The following is an 18,094-nucleotide window of genomic DNA, read 5'->3' on the forward strand; positions in this document are numbered from 1 at the left end:
ATTGTAACTCAGCTTTTGGTGTTTGGAAACATGCTATAATTAATGCGATGCTAAAAAAAAAGAAAGAAGTACAAGCAGATACTGCAGCACCATGCAGTTCCTAGTGGAAATTGTTTAATTGGAAGAGGATTCAATTTCCAACAAGATAATGATCGAAAACACTTCCAATATAGTAAACAGTATTTGGAGAACAAGATTACAGCTGATGTTCCCCAAGTGTTAGAATGGCCACCAGAGTCCGTACATTAGTCCCCTCGAGGCCAGAGGGGATTACCTGGAAACAGACAAGAACAAGAGGAACCTAACTCACCTTACAGAACTATGGAAAGAACAGGATATTTGGCACAACATTCCTGTTATTCTTCATTTGTATGTAGCACATGGCTGTCGGGTAGCCTTATTGGCTGAAGGCATGGCTGTGCCGCTGATAAAGTGCCCTCTATTACCAGTACACTGGTACTCATTTTGCTGACCTCAGAAGGATGTCAGGCTGAACCAACCCCACCTGGTGTTAATTCAACAGCTGACAGGGGCTCAAACTCAAGACCTTAAGATCTTTAGCCAGCCACCTTAACCGCTAAGCCAGCACCCGGCTTTCATATTGTGATCAAACAACCATACTCGATAGTGATTTTGCAAAAATATTTCAAATTCTTTCGAATATATTTTTATTAAACCCTAAAATGGAAAAAAAAAAAACTCCAAGCTGGTACTCCATAAAAAAAGGAGATCCATAAAAAAGGACTCCATAAATAATCCATAAAAAAAGGAGAGAAGCTGGTACTGAATAATTACTTTCCAATTATCCTGCAATCCAATATTAATAAATTGTCCACAGATGTTATCAATAATCAACTCGCAATTGGACTGGACAACATCCAACCATGAGAAAAATAGGTTTTCATCCAACCATGGACTATCTTCAAACAATAAACGAATTTATGGAAACAAAAAATAAAGAAAGAAATCGAGAAAATGTAAATTGTGGCTAATTTATCGATTCTGAAAAAGATTTTGATGACATTGAAACAAATGCATCGTGCACGCTCAACATTAACTCCATATGTATCAACAAATTAAGCGGACTACAGTGGTGGAACAGCCACGTTGAAACTGCACCAAATTAGAGACAAGATTGAGATCAAATGAGGCATTAGTCAAAGCGACAAAACTCACCAGACTTATTCACTGCATGCATTGAAGGAGTGCTCCAACAGCTAAATTGGAAAAAATATAATAATAAATCTCGACGGTGAAAAACTATACCTACAATTCGCAGTTTTTCAAACATTTCAAACAATTATTAAGACCTGAAAATGATTATGGAAGAGGTATGAATTTGGTGAGTCAGAAATTTGGATGACAAATGAATAGGCTGAAGACAAAATTCATGTTCAACAGCTATGCCAAAAAGCAATATATTCACATAGATCCTTGCAAAGTTGAAAAAAAAATACCAATTACCTTCACCTGTTCCAACTCATAGAAAAGGAACTAAATTCACTTTGAAGAAGTGGAGAGATGTACAACAGGAGGATGGGCAACATTTGGTAAATTTAAAAGGTCATGAAGAATAAACTGCCTTCCTGTCTGAAAAATAAAGTTTACAATCAATCCGTAATGCCAGCAAAGAAATATGGCAGTGGAACATCGTCTCTTACAAAAGAGATGGAGCAAAAAATTGATTACCATGCAAAGAGCCATGGAAAGATATGCTGTCTCGGCATTACAAAAAAGAAGCAAGAAAAGATGCCAATGCATCAGAAAGAAAACTTAATTCAATTATATAATGGTCACAATTTAAAAAACTGAAATGGAACCGGCGGGAACACTTTGCAAGGAAAAACGGACAACCCATGGACGACAATAATTACAAGTTGGCCACCAGGGAAGGACCAGGAAGAAGCAGAGAAAGACCAAAGATTAGATAGAGAGATGAAATAGAAAAATTAATTTGAATGCAATGGCTTTGAATTTCAGGGAATGGAAAAATAAAGACTATATTATGGGAGGCCCTTGTCTGGCAGTGGACTTAAATGTGTGTGCCATTTCTAGGGCTGTTGGACTGATTCAGTCAATTGCAGGATGATAGTGCAATCGTTGTATCTTGGCTTAACACATCCTGGAAGAATGCTGGTCCTTTGGCACACAGAGTACTTCACGAGCTAGCACTTGAAGGTGACCAGGATAAGCCCTATGGTTGGTTAGCACAGGAATTTGTCATTTGTGCAGGGTGCCGTTATTACTCTTCTATGCTCTTCATGAAAAACTGTGGGATATTTAACATCCACCAATCAATGCTAGGACATGGGACACCCAACTGAACATCCAACTGAGAGATGGTGCTGTTCCTTTGTGACACAATGTCACAAAGGAACAGGAGGAGTGCACTGCCTGTGAATCATGAGTCTAACAGTGTAGTGCTGGTCAAGATTTTAAACTACCTGAGAGAGCTCAATAGCAAGTGCACTGCTGTGCTTTATTATAATGAGTTCCTTTACAAGGAATTTCAATGCAGAGGGAGGCCATTAGGCCCATCAAAGCCTGCACTATTATTGCCATCCTATGGTTGTTTGTCCAAGCTCTATCGTTTTATAAATGCCGAACGACAAGCAAGGAAGCAGCACGTATAATTTCAAAGTCTTTGGTATGACTCGGCCTGCGTTCGACATCACCGACCTCCCAGACTTATAGTGGATGCTCTAACCATTATACAATCTTCGTGTTGGATTTGCAAATAACTAATAGAGGCTAGTCAAGTTCAGTCTGTGTCTCTGTGTCTCGGTCTCTCTCTTTCTCCACCGCCACGCACGCACGCACGCACGCACGCACGCACGCACGCACGCACACACACACACACACACACACACACACACACACACACACACACACACACACACACACACACACACACACACACACCACCATTGTGGTGGTTCTTGATAATTCCCTATGGAGATCTCTGCGTGGATTGATGTTTCATTTGGGTTGAGTTTTTCCCCATAATAATTCACCATTCCTTGTGGTTAACACTCATTATGCAAATGAAATACAGGGCCTGTATAACACATTTGTCATTAGTGGACTTTCTTTTCTCTTCTTGAGTCTTTACGAGCTTCTTTTTATTGCTACTTCTATTTATGCCTTCTTTCTATCCTAGCTTATGAATATTTTGTGTTTTGAGCACTTTTGCATTCATCGTGTCCTTCAGCTTTAATTCAATGACAATTTTTGCCCAGCTGGTGAAAATATTAAGCCCAAAACAGCTCTTTCTCGGACTTGTGTTAATGTCAACTTGTGAAAATCGTTGCGACAATTGTGCACTGCCCTGTTTTGGTGGTGGTCCATGGTAATGCTCTGTGAAGATCTCTCTCATTCCTGATTCAGCACAGTTCTTCCTTGAATGATGGATTGCCCAGGGGGTTCATTGAATTAATAAAAGCAGTTAAGCTGGCATTCTGGATTGCATGAGGCTAGGAAAAGGCAAAGCTACACAGCTGGAGGGGTAACAGCAGGCTATCATTTATACCTTCTGGCTGAGAGCCATTCGAAGCCTTTACTAAGTACATAAGACCACTCATGAAAGAATGAGTTCGTTCAGCAGAAACGCGAAGAACCTTCACAGCCCAAGGTTTACCCAGTCGGCAGAGGCTCCAAATCTCCAGAAATTTCAGATCTTCCAAAATTGCACAATTAAAAAAAATAAAAAGCACAAAAAAAAAAAAACATCTCCCCAGTTTGCGGCAAAAAAAAAAATAGGAGAAAATGGCAAACTATTTCTGTAGTCACTGGAGAAACAAACACAGGCGAGTTAACTTGCTTTGCAGCAGCAAGAAACCAAGATGCAAAAGGAAAGTACAATTAGGTCAAGTAGCGGTAGCTATATCTTTGTGTTTAATTATGGTGTCTTACTGTGATGTATTTGGTCCGAAGGAGAAAAAATACCCCCGTGTGCATCTTCCCCCAATAATGTACTTATTTCATCCTTCTCTGTCAGGAAATTTTCCTAATTTGCACCTAAATTGACTTTGAACCTCCGAGTTTTGAATTCACCCCTCTCCAGAGTGAGAAATTGTCACTGTTTGGTGAATATTTGATCCTACATATTAAATGACATCAAAAAGAAAGAGTGAAGGGCAATCTCAGCAGGTATGTGGTTCGTATTAAAATATATATATATATATATATATATATATATATATATATATATATATATATATATATATATCAACCTGTGCATAATGTTACCAGAGAAAACTGAAACCGATTTGCCCATATTACTGCAATTTCCCTTGATATGTGGAACTGGATACCACAGGAAATCAAGTGATTGCATTTGTGTTTGCGGTTGGTCTACGGGGTGGGAGTTCAGTAAGAAACTTTTTCAAAAAGGGGCAGGCTGAGAGACTATTGGGCAGTGGGAGTGTGGGGTGGAGAGGAGGGGTTAGTTGGCTAGTTTCTCTGTTTCTGCTGTTATTTGGCCAGTTGGCCTTGGGCCCAGAATGCAGCAAATTGTGCCCAGATCATTCCGAAACAGAGATGCCCAGAGAAATGGCAGTTTTCTGAGGCAGCAGCGGGGTTACCAGAGCAACTTGAAAGGAATGGTTTGTAAGCTCCATTGCAGATTTCTATCGTAACACTTTTGGTCTTCCGATTCAACAGCCATCATTTGAGGCTAAAAGTGTGAAACCAAAAAAAAAGGTCTCATTCAAGTCCATGATAATTTCAACCGTACTTCCTGATTGAGGGCCTCTCAGTCCAAACCATTCTAAAGAAGATGATGTGAGCCAGTAAATAAAGGCAAGGTGAGCAGGAAATAATCGAGGGCAGGTGCGTCTTGTGAGAAATTCCTGGTAGGCCGAGTTTGGGCGGCTTGGTGATAACAGAATGCCTGCCGGCCACGAGGTAGCATCTCGGGTTATTTCATCCAAAAAAAATTGAGCTCGAATAGGGCCAAGAAAGAAAATGCGACTTAGACTTCGCACATACACAAGTCCTCGCTTGTCATGCACATTCTCCAGAAACCTTTAGTTAATTTCAGTGGACAATATGTAATGCTGAACCTGAGTCATGATTTAGCCTTTAATCCTCCACACCCCAACTTTCGCTCACCACTACTTGTGTTGACATGACTGATTGAAGTATATGCCTGTAGCCCATTGAGCATAATATAGTTTTCAAAAATGAAACACGTTCACCTCATCATTCCCCACTGTCGTTTGTATGCAGCTCCACTCCACAAAGCAGCTAAATAAACAGAAATACTTTTTAACCCCCCCCCCCCCCCCAGAAAAGGGGTTTGTAGAACACAGGTGGTCACACATTTCAGATGTGATTATTCATTACTTAATAAAACTGGGTATGTTCATTCATGTGTTACAAAATACAGGTTTGTAATTAAATACAAGTGCTGCTTACAATATTTGCTTGGGATTATTTGATCCACTAAAAACAAAAGCTGGACACTCTCCAAGACACTTCTTGTTGAGGTGGTGGAAGATCAACATGATTACCAGGAAATGTTGTCCGAATCAAATACACATCCAGGTCACCCACTTGTCGCAGAGCTAACACTTCATTAGTGTGTCAAACATAAATGAGGAGTAGTTTACACCTAAAAGGACCCAAAGAGCAAACAATGCTTAAGAAACAAGTTTTGCCGTCAGTGAAACTAAAACACAAATCGCTGGGTGAAAAATATCACCCCAGTACTTCCACCAGCCCCCTCCCCCCACCTTCCCTCCAACTTGCAAAATATGAAAGCCAAGCTGTTGGAAAACCCAGAGCTCTAAACTCTCTTTCCTGCCTGCCTGGTCTGTTGACAGAGTGGCCTCACTGCTGCAGCCCTGTTTGGGCCAGCTTCCACCCCCATGAGGCATTCCGGAGAGGGACAGGGTCAGGGGACGAAAGCGGAGGCTGCATTTGGCATCAATTCTACAATTTCATGACACAGCAGGCATCGTTGTCACAAAAGTGCTGGTGAGAGTGTAAGCTGGCCAACACTTCACCGCAATAGCTAGGTGAAAGGAACTCTGAAAATCACACGAAATACTGGAAAGAAAATTCAAGCCTAAGGAGACAAGGAATTATGAAATAAAGAAACAGGAGTCATTTTAAGGAGACATGGAACCATGTGGGGTTGTCAGAATTACATATGTCAGTGTATCTGCTGTAATAATTTAACAAAATAACTGCATGATGAAACAAATCAAGTATAAAGCAAAAACATTCCTTGCCGTACCTTGCTCACGGACAAAGTAAGCCAGATAGAGGTCCAGCTCTTTCACGGAGACTCCAATATGATGCGGTTGCACACACAGGCCTGGGGTGGCACACTGTGGCGACTTCACCAACCTCTCGCCATCTGTGCTTTCAAGTGGCACTCCCTTGAACAAAATGACCATCACAAGGTCCAGGCGCCAAACTTTGTCAGCTTGGCGTAGGCAGTCAATCCGCCTGATCTTGCCTTTCTGATCAGGGTTTGAAACCACACAACAGGGTGCCTTTTTACCCGTCACCGTCAAAACGAAGTCCTCTCGGCATTCGGGGCGGATGTCCTTACGCAGTTTTGCCAGGAGGCGTGAGGCCCATTTCTGCTTGACCTCGCCTTTTTCAGCCAGGAGCTCATCTTTCACAGCACGCTCTTCATCCTTGGACATGCGCTTCTCATGTTTCTTGAAGTACTTGCGCTTGCGTGCTTGCAGGTTGAACCAGATGTATGAGAAAGAGCGTACGTGTGGCAGGAGGGCTTCGATGAAGGGATGGAACTCATCCTGTCACAAAGGAAGCAGGCAGGGAGAAAGAAACAAAAAGGGTAAATTGCTCAGGTTTCAGCAAACCTTGACCCAACTCTCAATGGCTTAGTGAAACAATGTCAACGTCACACTTTAATGAAAAACAAGGATTGTAGTTCTTCACATTATCATTTTCAATGTAGACAGGGTGCTTGCTTAATGGTTTAGGCCTAAAATAAGGAAAATGCAAGTTTGTCGAAATTTTCGATCTGAAGATTAAAGTTTGCATTCACTAATTACAATGGTGATCTGGAGATTAAACCTAAAATCCAAAATCACATGACTGTCAGATAGTTCAGCCTGTCTTTGTAGTAAAACTTTATCCAGGTGCTAAAACAAGGAAAATAATTCCCTGTGTAATTTTGCTTCCATATTTTTCTCAAAAAGTCAAGAAATTCATTTGAAGTCCTCAAAGGGGTGTTTTTTCTTTCAATAATACATTCCATGGGTGGTGACTGTTCTTTCATCCTGAAAGTGAGAAGACTAAAATGAACCCTTGGATGTCAAGTTTCTGATCTTTTGCCCAGTCAAAAGCATGTCTCTGTAAGGTAGTACGTTTCATTCGGACTGTCAAATCCTGCTCACACACCCCTGCCGTACTCTGCTGAGTGCATTCTTTATTCCATTCCCTACACATCTGGTCCATAGTGGGTGGGAACTGCGGGATAATGATTTCAGCAGAAGGTTGGGATTGAGACTGGAATCTTGAATTAAATTCCTTCCTAACTCCACCAAACACTGCAAGCCTGTCAAGTGTAAAGTCTGAAAAAGGCAACAATGGTCTGTGAAACCTTAATGGTTTATGCAAAATTGCATTAATCCAAATAAGTATTCAAAAAATTATTGTTGAGAAGTGTACAGTAGTTATGGGTCGACCATATAAGACAACAAAGCGAGTATCAAGGTATAAATTATACATTTAGCAATGCAACTCCAAAGTTATTCATAAAATAAGATCATTTCACCAGAAGTTTTGATCAATAACAAAACATGAGCACCAAACAAATTCAACAAAATCTCCATTACAACCAATTTTATGAAACAGCTCAAATTTTGGTTCCTTGGAACATAATAAACATCGTATTTAGACCAGATCTGTATTTCTCTTTTTCACCAAAAAAGTAAATACACCTGGCTAAGTGAGATCCTATGGTGCAGCCATGAGTCATAAGGGACATCAACACTGGCCAAAGCTTTGTGTCGACTCACATTTATCACACAACACCCGGCCCGCCAACGTTTTGGACGAAAGTCTATTTTGGCATTAATCTTGAGCCATAATGCAGACCACATGTTCACATCATTTTCCCAGAGGTAAATAATCAGATATCGTGATGGAAGTAGGATGGAGGGGTAGGGGGAAGGAATAGAGGGAAAGAAGGTAAGTATGGGAAATGATGGCTGTGCTACGATTGCATCTGGTGTAGCTTTTTTCATGGATCTTTCGGAAAGAAGAAACTTACACAGTGTGAATATTTTGCTTTGATAAGAATTATGCTTCTTGGATTAGGGCAACAGGTCGGGCATGCGCTTGTCCCTGCTGCCCGCTTCCACTAATATGATTGCCTGTTTGGGGCTGTCGGCAAAACTATGGAGCAATTACATAACAAGGATCGGCTTTAGAGGGAATAAGGTAAAAGAGCGTGATAGTTAAAGGGGCGGTGAGAAACGCCTTGTCAAGACATCAAATCTTATTCCATCAATCTGAACATGCGTTTACAGGTAAGTCATCGAACGTTGGAGAAGTCACTCTGGTCTAAAATGGCAATATCTTGCTTGGCCGATAAAAAAAAGATCATTTTCTTGTTTTCCATTTCAATGACATTCCCTTTCTTAGAACTTCACTTCTATCATCTCCTCTCTGACATTCCAAAGTCATATTTACAAACATCTATCCCGGCCCCATTCTGTTACACGGAACACTATCTTTAGCTTTTCACTCCATTGTTTTCTCCAGTAGAATGTAAATACACAAAATGTAGATTTGATGTCAATTACCATCAACTTTGAAAAGCGGGGGAAGATCTCCCCTGACCCCCACCACCTTATAACATACTCGTTCCTGGTTATATGTTCAATCCCCTGAATGTTCACACCAGAGGATTTTTTTGGCTGACAGGATAGCAGGTAATTTCAAATTTTAAAAATGTTCAATAAACTGAACAAAAGCACCGAGGAGGGTGTATATGTATGGGGCAGGAGAGGGGGAGGGGGGTTGGTGCATCTTTCCCCACATTTGCCAATAGGATTATTTTGCCCTCCATTACTCTATATATTTTTGAATAATTACACTTCTTTAGGAGCTTTGATTCCATTTTTTTTTATTGCAACTTTAACTGCTGTGAGACCAGTTACATATATTTTAAGTTGCAAATGAAAACCAAGCAGTCAGTATAAGGTATAACTTGAAACCAAAAAAAAAAAACCATTGTGATAAATACTGCAAACACCTTCAAATGCCACAATCCCTCCCCAACTTCATGTTATGCAGAAATGCATATATATATATATATATATATATATATATATATATATATATATATATATATATATATATATATATATCTCTCTCTAAATTAGTACTCGTGCTAATTAGTACCTGTGGAAAGTGGTGGAGTTACAGCACTTCAGAGTAGACCACATTTCTAGTTAGGTAGGGATTGTTTGTTGAGGGTGATATTTTGTTGTGAACTCTGATTGGTCAGCATTGATCTGCAAACCTGCTGGGTCTCCTGTTCTCCTGGCTGCCACTTACAGTTATCCATCAGCTACTTTATTGTTCATATGCTTTTCTCACCTGTGCTTGAAGTCAAGCAACCAGCTTTGTGACAGTTTAAAAGGCAGTGTACAATCAGAAATACTGTTTACTAGGGCGATATATTACTGTTATATGAAGAAAATGGAATATTGAATGTAGCAATCATTTACTGAATCTAATCGATATGAGAAAAGGGATTGAATGAGATTCACCATTCTTATAAGTGAAGAAGAAAACGAAGGAGGAAGAGACTTTGTTTTAATGTAAATTAACCGTGTAGCATACCACTGCATGCGTGTGTGAAGCACGTTAAATACTGAGTGTACGTATATGTTTGTATACATGTATATGCGTGCTATGGTGCGTGCGTACGTGCATGCTGCGTTGCCGATTGTGTATTGTTGGATGGATGCATGCAGGCAGGCATGCCGAGACCAAGCTCCCTTTATATTATAGATGAAATTTGTTTAATTTGAACTTCAAAATCGTCAGCATCATTCTGTTCATATCTTCTTTACTGCAAAAAAAAAATCCATTTTTATCCTGAAATGTCAGCTTCTCAAGGGTGTTCACCGAAACATGACTCGTATATTATCCAGATGCTGAACTTTATTTAATCTGAATTTTCGGCACTTGGTTCCAAACAGCTCTGGACTTTCATTCTTCACCCGAAATGCCTTTTCTTTGCTTGTCTTTTCCTGAGCAGCCCATTATCCAGGGCAGACCCGCACAGCCGATATTAACACTAATAATTCATAACAATATCTCACTTGTATAGTGCCTTTCACGACAAAGCCATTAAAAAGATGTGTACAAGATCGGTTTCACTCACATACCTCGGCAAGAAAATTGCAACGTTCTCCTGGATAATGAAGAACGTTTGAACACAAGAGCGAAAAATACCCAGGTTCTAACCGATTCCCTATTCTGACAACAAAAGGTAATTAAAATCCAGGAATGTTCATTATAATAATACGATGTTTGTGCATTAATATTGTGGTTTTAAAACACAGGTTTGCATAAAACCCAAATGTTAGCCAGATAAGATTTTCTACAGTGATTTAAAAGACGAATCGAGGCCACTTTTGCATAAATATTGGATTAGCAAATCCAATTTGAATTATAGCATCTAATGATGATGTTATGTTTATGCAATAAACAATTCAATAGACAAGTTGAAACAGACAGGTGAGAACTGTACAGACAAGGAATCAAATGTTCAGCAAGTTTTAGGTCATCCCCCCCTCCCTCCCCTTCTACCCAATTCCCTATAAATACCCCCCTCCCGAATCTACTTCAACAAACTTTCCAAAAAATTCACAAACGGCATTCTTTGATATAGAACATTTATACCTGTCATTACTTCGTTTTACTTCCAATCTCTAAGCTCTTCACAATCCTCCATTGCACATTCCACCTTCTTCGCTATATGTATTGTTATGCCGACTGTACACATTAACCCATAACCCCTACTGTGGCCCCCTCCCCTCATAGCCCCAAACATCTGCTTCCGAACACAGGAGCCAGGGTGCTGGGACGGTGGGAGGAGGAGGACAAGGAGGGGAATAGTGGGAGGGAAGCAGGGAAGAGAGGGAGAACAGGCAAGACAGAAGAGAGGGAAAGGGAATGAGGGAAGGGGTGCGGAGGGGGAGGAGGAGGTAGAGGAAGTGGGGTGCCGGAGTAGAGGGCCGAGGGTCCAGCTCTGCGTAAACAGCCTCAAACTCCTTTCCGCCTTGTCAGCAAAACTTTCCGGGAGTGGTGAGGGGATTTGAGGCCCCCATGGGCTCAGGGTGGAAGCCTGTGTAGCCTGGCAGGTTCAATTCAAAATGCATTTGCAATGTATTCTGTGTGTAAATAAACTATATATGAACGGTATAAAGGAGTGATCAAGCTGAACCGATAGACAATGCATTAGAGGAGTGATAGGAAATACAGGGGATGATAAATACAGGGCTGACCGGTTAACTCAACTGTAAGAGAGATGATGACATCGTCAAAAAGTAGTTTCAAGAGTATAATAATCTGCATAGAAAGAATTTGTTCAGAGACATGAAGTGGCAGGTGGAGAAGATAATAGAAAATATGTTACAGAGGATTGTGGGAGAACAGGTTGGAAAGTTTGATAGATGGCATACTTTGTGTAAGGAATAATAAGAAATTCGTTCTACAGAGGAAAAAAAAAAGATATGTCGACATGGCTCAAGTAGACAGTATATTGTGAAGTGATGCAGTAAAGTGAAATTTCATCAAGAAGGTAAAGGAAACCATGAATGAGAATCTGAGACAAAGTATGGGGAAAATTTGGTAAAACAATAGAGGAGATAAATTACAACAAACTTTATAAATAATGACATGCGAAGGAAATATATATTTAAAACAGTAAGGTGTGGGAGTAGCAGTAATAATATTATGGAGTTGATAGAGGGAATAAATAATGAATATGTGTGTTATATATATATATATATATATATATATATATATATATATATATATATATATATATATATATATATATATATATATATATATATATATATATATATATATCTTATTCTTCTTCTTCTTCTTTCGGCTGCTCCCGTTAGGGGGTCGCCACAGCGGATCATCCGTATGATCCGCATAGTGATTTGGGACATTTTTTACACCGGATGCCCTTCCTGACACAACTCTGGTCGCCTCTTACGACACAGGGATATGGTACATCTATTTTAACCGGGGTATACACCGGCCCAGTACACTGGTACTCATTTCGCCGACCTCGGAAGGATGACAGGCTGAGTCAACCCCCTGGTGTATTAATTCAGTGGCACAACGGGGCTTGAACTCAGGACCTTTTGGATCCCAAGCCGCTGCCCTAACCACTGCGCCAACACACCAGGCTCTCTATATATATATATATATATATATATATATATATATATATATATATATATATATATATATATATATATATATATATATATATATATATATATATATATATATATATATATATATATATATATATATAATAAACAGGAATAAATTCCTACATGGAGCTAGTGTGAAAAAAAATTGACTCAACCCAGGGACCTCATCACCTATGTTGCGACAGCCCACTGAGAAATTAAGTCTTCGTATATCATTAGAAATTTCTCACATGAACACTGCAAGCTTTATAATGGCAGATATCTTACATACCTGTTAAGCAGACCGTGTGTGTGTGTGTGTGTGTGTGTGTGTGTGTGTGTGTGTGTGTGTGTGTGTGTGTGTGTGTGTGTGTGTGTGTGTGTGTGTGTGTGTGTGTGTGTGTGTGTGTGTGTGTGTGTGTGTGTGTGTGTGTGTGTGTGTGTGTGTGTGTGTGTGTGTGTGTGTGTGTGAGAAACCTCATATAGAAATTTAACAAACAGGAATAAGTTCCCACGTGGGGCTAGTGTGAAAAAATTCTGACTTAACCCAGGATTCAAGCCCAAGGACCCCATTGCTTACGCAGCAACAGCCCACTGAGCTTGATAGTCTTCGGGATATTCTCAGATCATATGTGTCTGTATATGTATATACAGTGCTCCCTCACCTATCGCGGTTAATGCGTTCCAGACCCACCCGCGAGAGGTGAAAATCCGCGAAGTAGAAACCACATATTTATTTCATTATTTAAATATATTTCAACACATTTTAAACGTATTTTAAACCATTACACAGCATCCACACACTCTTATTAACCTTTCTGCTGAAGGCGTAGGCGTAGGCGAAGGCGTAGACGTGACCTCTTTTTTTGTTTTTACGAGGAACATAGTTATGAGGAGTTGCTGGTTCTGCTTCTTCTTCTTCTGGGCTAGCAGGTTTTTATAGACGGACATTAACCCATCAAGCTCATTGCTGAATTGCAATGACCGCATCATCTGTGGGTCCCACTCTTGAATGACCTGTTCGAGCTCCTTGCCCATTCTGACTATCGTTGCAAGACGATCGAGTGTTAGACCAACCTCCTCTTCTTCAGCCCCGGTTCATCTTGTTCCTCTTCCTCGCTCGCAGACTTCGTCAGCTCCGTCAGATCTTCCACAGTCAATGGTTGCGAGTGAGCATCGATAAGGTCATTGATGTCGTCAGAGGTCATATATTCGAAGCCTTCTCCTTGCAGCAATTTTGCTAGCTTCACGGCCTTATCCACAGCTGAGTGGTTTATCTCTTCAGGCATGAATCCCTTGTAGACGTTTGCCACTTCTGGCCATAATCTTTTCCAGCTGGCATTATTTGTGTTGGGTTTCATGTCTTGGATGGCCTTCTGTATGTTGATGAGACAGGTTGCGATTGTGTAGTCTCGCCAATACGCCTTCAGCGAGAAGTCTTTGTCCACGTCCAGATTCAACCAGGTGTTGAAGGGTGTGTCTTGTGTAAAGCACCTTAAATGCACAAATAACGCCTTGGTCCATGGGTTGGATGAGTGATGTGGTGTTCGGTGGCAGGAACTCTACTTTCACACCTTCATACGACAGGTCAATGGCGTGACCTCCTGCATTGTCCATAATCAGAAGCACGTTGAAATCGAGGCCTTTCCCTGATAGATAACGCTGAACCTCTGGGATAAAGCACTGATGGAACCAATCAGAAGTGAGGACTTTTGTGATCCACGCCTTCTGATTGTGCATCCAATACACAGGCAAGACGTTCTTATTCTTATTTTTCAAAGCCCTTGGGTTTTTGGATTTGTAAATAAGGCCGCGATGTAGTGAAGCCACGAAAAGTGAACCGCGATATAGCGAGGGAGCACTGTATATATATATATATATATATATATATATATATATATATATATATATATATATATATATATATATATATATATATATCAGAAGAGAGCAGAGGCAGGTACGGGAGAAAGTGCAAGGTGACGATGGGTAGCACTTTTCAAAACACTGGTGGAAGAGTAACGTGACAAGGGATTTCATTACACAGATGAGAAAATATAGCGAGGCAAACAAAAAATGGAGGTGAGCATTCATCTTAAAATTTGGGAATGTAATCAGGCATGGGATTCTCAAAGAATGTGTGGGAGGGCTGGTGGAGGTCAGAGGGAGAGAGGAGGGCAGAAGTTCGGCGAAATAAAAAATAATTGAGAAGTAAATTTTTTGAGATTGTGAAGGAGATGGTGTGGAGATGTGGGTGAAAACGCCAGAGAGTGTCAGGAGAAGATGGGGCAGTGGAACGAAAGGATGCATAAGAAAAACTGGAAATTTTGGATGAAGTGAGAAAAATGGTGTTGGACGCATGATAGAATGTAAAGTATTGGGGATCAAGGAACAGAAGGCAAATATAATGGGAGTACTTTCAATACACTACAAGGATTATGAAGTAGAATTTGGTGAAATATATAAGAAGGAAGACTGTGGTCGGGAATGAAGGTGTTATTGGATTTGTTTCAGCAAGAATAATCATATGAAGGTAAATATATATATATATATATATATATATATATATATATATATATATATATACATATATATACATATATATACATATATATACATATATATATATATATATATATATACATATATATACATATATATACATATATATATATATATATATATATATATATATATATAGTAGGCCTTTTAGTACCCAATGTGTACAGTTACTTGTTGGTTCCAAACAACGTGCATATAATTTTGAAGCAGTTGAGTATATGAAATACTGTAAATATATAAAAATAATACTGTATATTTAGGATTACAGAGAACACCAAACATTAACTGATATTAATTAGTTCATCTCAGCACTTAAACAGGTGACGCCAAACTATTGTTTCGTTTAGGCCATTACGCATACTAAAATACTATTACGTGTGAAACTTTGCAAACACATTTGGCCATTACAAACCCAACTGTTTGGTTAGTGGACCCTGCGGCGGAGATCTCTCCCGTGATAAACCAAGACAAAAAAAAGTGCTGCCAACTGTTAATTGTTCACAAGTTTTCAGTAGCTCTGGAGGGAAGAGTCAACTGTGATCTGTGTGACATGCAGTATATGGAGACCTCATTGTAGATCCAAAGGCCATGGCCCTGTTAGTTTGATCTCTGTGGGAGTCCAGTCATTATTCCCTTCAAATGCAATGACTTTTGTCAACTTCTAAACTTTCTCACGCGCTCAGTGACATCTCTTTTTAATTAGTTGAACAACAACGCGGTGAAATATCACTGATAGTAATTACAAGACCACAAAAGTCAGGTCATATTTACTGCACCGTGAGCAACAATTGTACATAACCCACAAGTATGTTGCCTCTTCAAAAAACCTTGCATACCAAAGTACTTTTGCAGCTGCCCATTGATTTATTATACTGACTTGCTCAAATTTTAATAACAAACTCAAAATATTTCAGCAAATATTGCTTTAAGAAATAATCAAAAGCATTCGCCGGCTCTAAACACAAATAACAGGCGGTTCATGTTTCGGTTCATTTTTCGCTGAAATTTCTGAAATGTTTGGTTTGTGAGGCTCGCTGGTTTTACTCCCTGCTGGCAGGGCTTGCAAGTGGGGAAAAGTTGGCAAGGGGATGAAGGAAGGTAGACAGTGGGTCCATTTCATCAACTTGTGGAGTGTCCCCTGCTCCCCCCCAAAAAACTTTGCATAAAGTAAACGGTCCCGCTCCTCATTGCCATTGTCACTATATTTGCAGCGAAATGCCTTGTAATTTTAAAAATAAAATAAAACACAATACAATACAATACAACGTTGTTTGTAATCCCAGCTGTACGTTTCAGCATCATGCCGACTTGTATGCCCTGAATAATATCCAATCAAGATTGTAGCATCGAGTAACGCTCGGATTGCATATATCAGCAGCAGTGGCACAAACAAACAGGCAACGCACTGCTGTTCGTGTGCTTATTAAAGCGCACACGGCATGTGTCGACGTGAATTTTATTAATTAAAGAAAAGTTCAACCGCCTTTCATCCCTGAGAACATGCAGGTGTCATCGTTTGAGGTGTATTGTGGAGCAAATAGGCATTTGTAAATATCGAGATGAAGGAAATTTAGTAGACCTGAGATTTTTTTAGAATATATCACAACTATAAATCCAGCATGTAAATTGGATTCAGGGAGGGGGCAAACGGGCACATGCATATCTCTTCTCATAAGACAAACTTGCATCTTTATTGATATTCAGAGCAGAGACGTGTCTGGAGCATCGGAATGTTTAATCAAGCGGTGTACATTTCAGGCCTCTATAGCTACGTCTCGAGGTCCATAAAATCCATGCTGGATACAATATATATGAAGGACTGGAATACCACTTCGGAAGATATTCTTACAGGCTCACTGGGAGGCACTGGATCGAAACTCGAGCCGGAAAAGTGCAAGCGCGCAACATCTATTCTTCGATACAAAAAAGCTTCGGTAGATCGATAGCAAGCAAACGGATAACGCGTCGCTAAATAATAAATAACGCAGCTGGGCATTTGAAGAAATTCTGAAACGGTACATGAAGCTCTGCAAGACTGCAGGATGCATCACTCATAAATAAATGTGGTAAAACAACTTGGATGTTTTGCCTTTAAACTAAATCACAGGCGACGGATTATCTAAAGGACGCGCAATGTTTCATCACAACTCGGAACCCCAAGGACAAAGTTAGCGCGAGATAAAAACTCTTAGTAAATAATGTTGTTCGTATATTCTGTGACCCAGAGGAATGGAGGCTTGCACAGTCGCGAGATTGCCTTGTGCATTAAGGACAACATTTTATGGTTAAATGCTTCACCAAAGTTAAGAACTCGACACAAAAAAAAGTTTCATACCGCAAAGTCCATCGGGCAGATAGAGGTGCATTGCGCTCCATGCCCGCAAAGTGTATGGTGAACCGACCCGGTGAACTCAAACTTTACACACTGGAAATGAAGCACGAGAAGACAAAAATGCGCCCCCAAGAAGCGAAAACAATGCTGCTGATTGTACCGCAGATTAGGAACGTATTTGTAAAAAAAAAGGAAAAACATAGTAACGCAGTGAGCATTGCGAGAAGAAGCCAACGGGCGCTTTACCTGTGTCAGGCAGAGAGGAGAGTACATGGTGATGGATCTGGAGGACCAGGACAGGGATGTCTGCCTTAGAGTCAATCAGTCTGCATTGCACTTCTTCATGTCAAGTAACTTTATGATGTATGGAAATAACCGGAGTAGATAGAGAGGGAAAAGGGGAGATACAAAGGGAGAATGGGAGAGTGGGGGAGAGAGGGAGAGGGAGGGAGAGAGAGAGAGAGAGAGAGAGAGAGAGAGAGAGAGAGAGAGAGAGAGAGAGAGAGAGAGAGAGAGAGAGAGAGAGAGAGAGAGAGAGAGAGAGAGAGAGAGAGAGAGAGAGAGAGAGAGAGAGAGAGAGAGAGAGAGAGAGAGAGAGAGAGAGAGAGAGAGAGAGAGAGCCAAAAGAGAGACCAAAAGAGAGCAGAAAAATGGAAACTTTTTCCCTCTTTTTTTTCCCTCTATCCCTCTCCCTCTCACTTTCCCGCTCTCTTTTTGCTATATTTGAGAGAAGGGGGAGTACTCGTGCACCACAGCGTCC

At 40.3% G+C, this 18,094-nt stretch overlaps 1 protein-coding gene across 9 annotated transcripts in view; it reads right to left on the reverse strand.

Annotated features, from left to right (window-relative positions):
* Positions 1-18,094, reverse strand: part of LOC147032944 (nuclear factor 1 A-type-like) — a 401,548-nt gene that overhangs the window by 359,456 nt on the left and 23,998 nt on the right. For 6 of the 9 annotated variants that reach the window (XM_085870982.1, XM_085870988.1, XM_085870983.1 and 3 more), the window contains exons 1-3: positions 17,581-18,094; positions 17,338-17,427; positions 6,242-6,773 (exon numbers count right to left, since the gene is read on the reverse strand). The exon at positions 17,581-18,094 is cut by the window's right edge. In XM_085870982.1, the coding sequence (XP_085727108.1) occupies positions 6,242-6,773; positions 17,338-17,427; positions 17,581-17,607 (649 nt within the window). In that variant the 5' untranslated portion in view covers positions 17,608-18,094. The remainder of the gene's footprint in view (positions 1-6,241; positions 6,774-17,337; positions 17,428-17,580) is intronic. The other 3 variants (XM_085870986.1, XM_085870985.1, XM_085870984.1) reach the window with 2 other exon arrangements.

Source organism: Eptatretus burgeri, chromosome 2 (genome assembly GCF_056783735.1).
Source record: "Eptatretus burgeri isolate ZD-2024b chromosome 2, Ebu_testis_v1, whole genome shotgun sequence".
Lineage (NCBI taxonomy): Eukaryota > Metazoa > Chordata > Myxini > Myxiniformes > Myxinidae > Eptatretus > Eptatretus burgeri.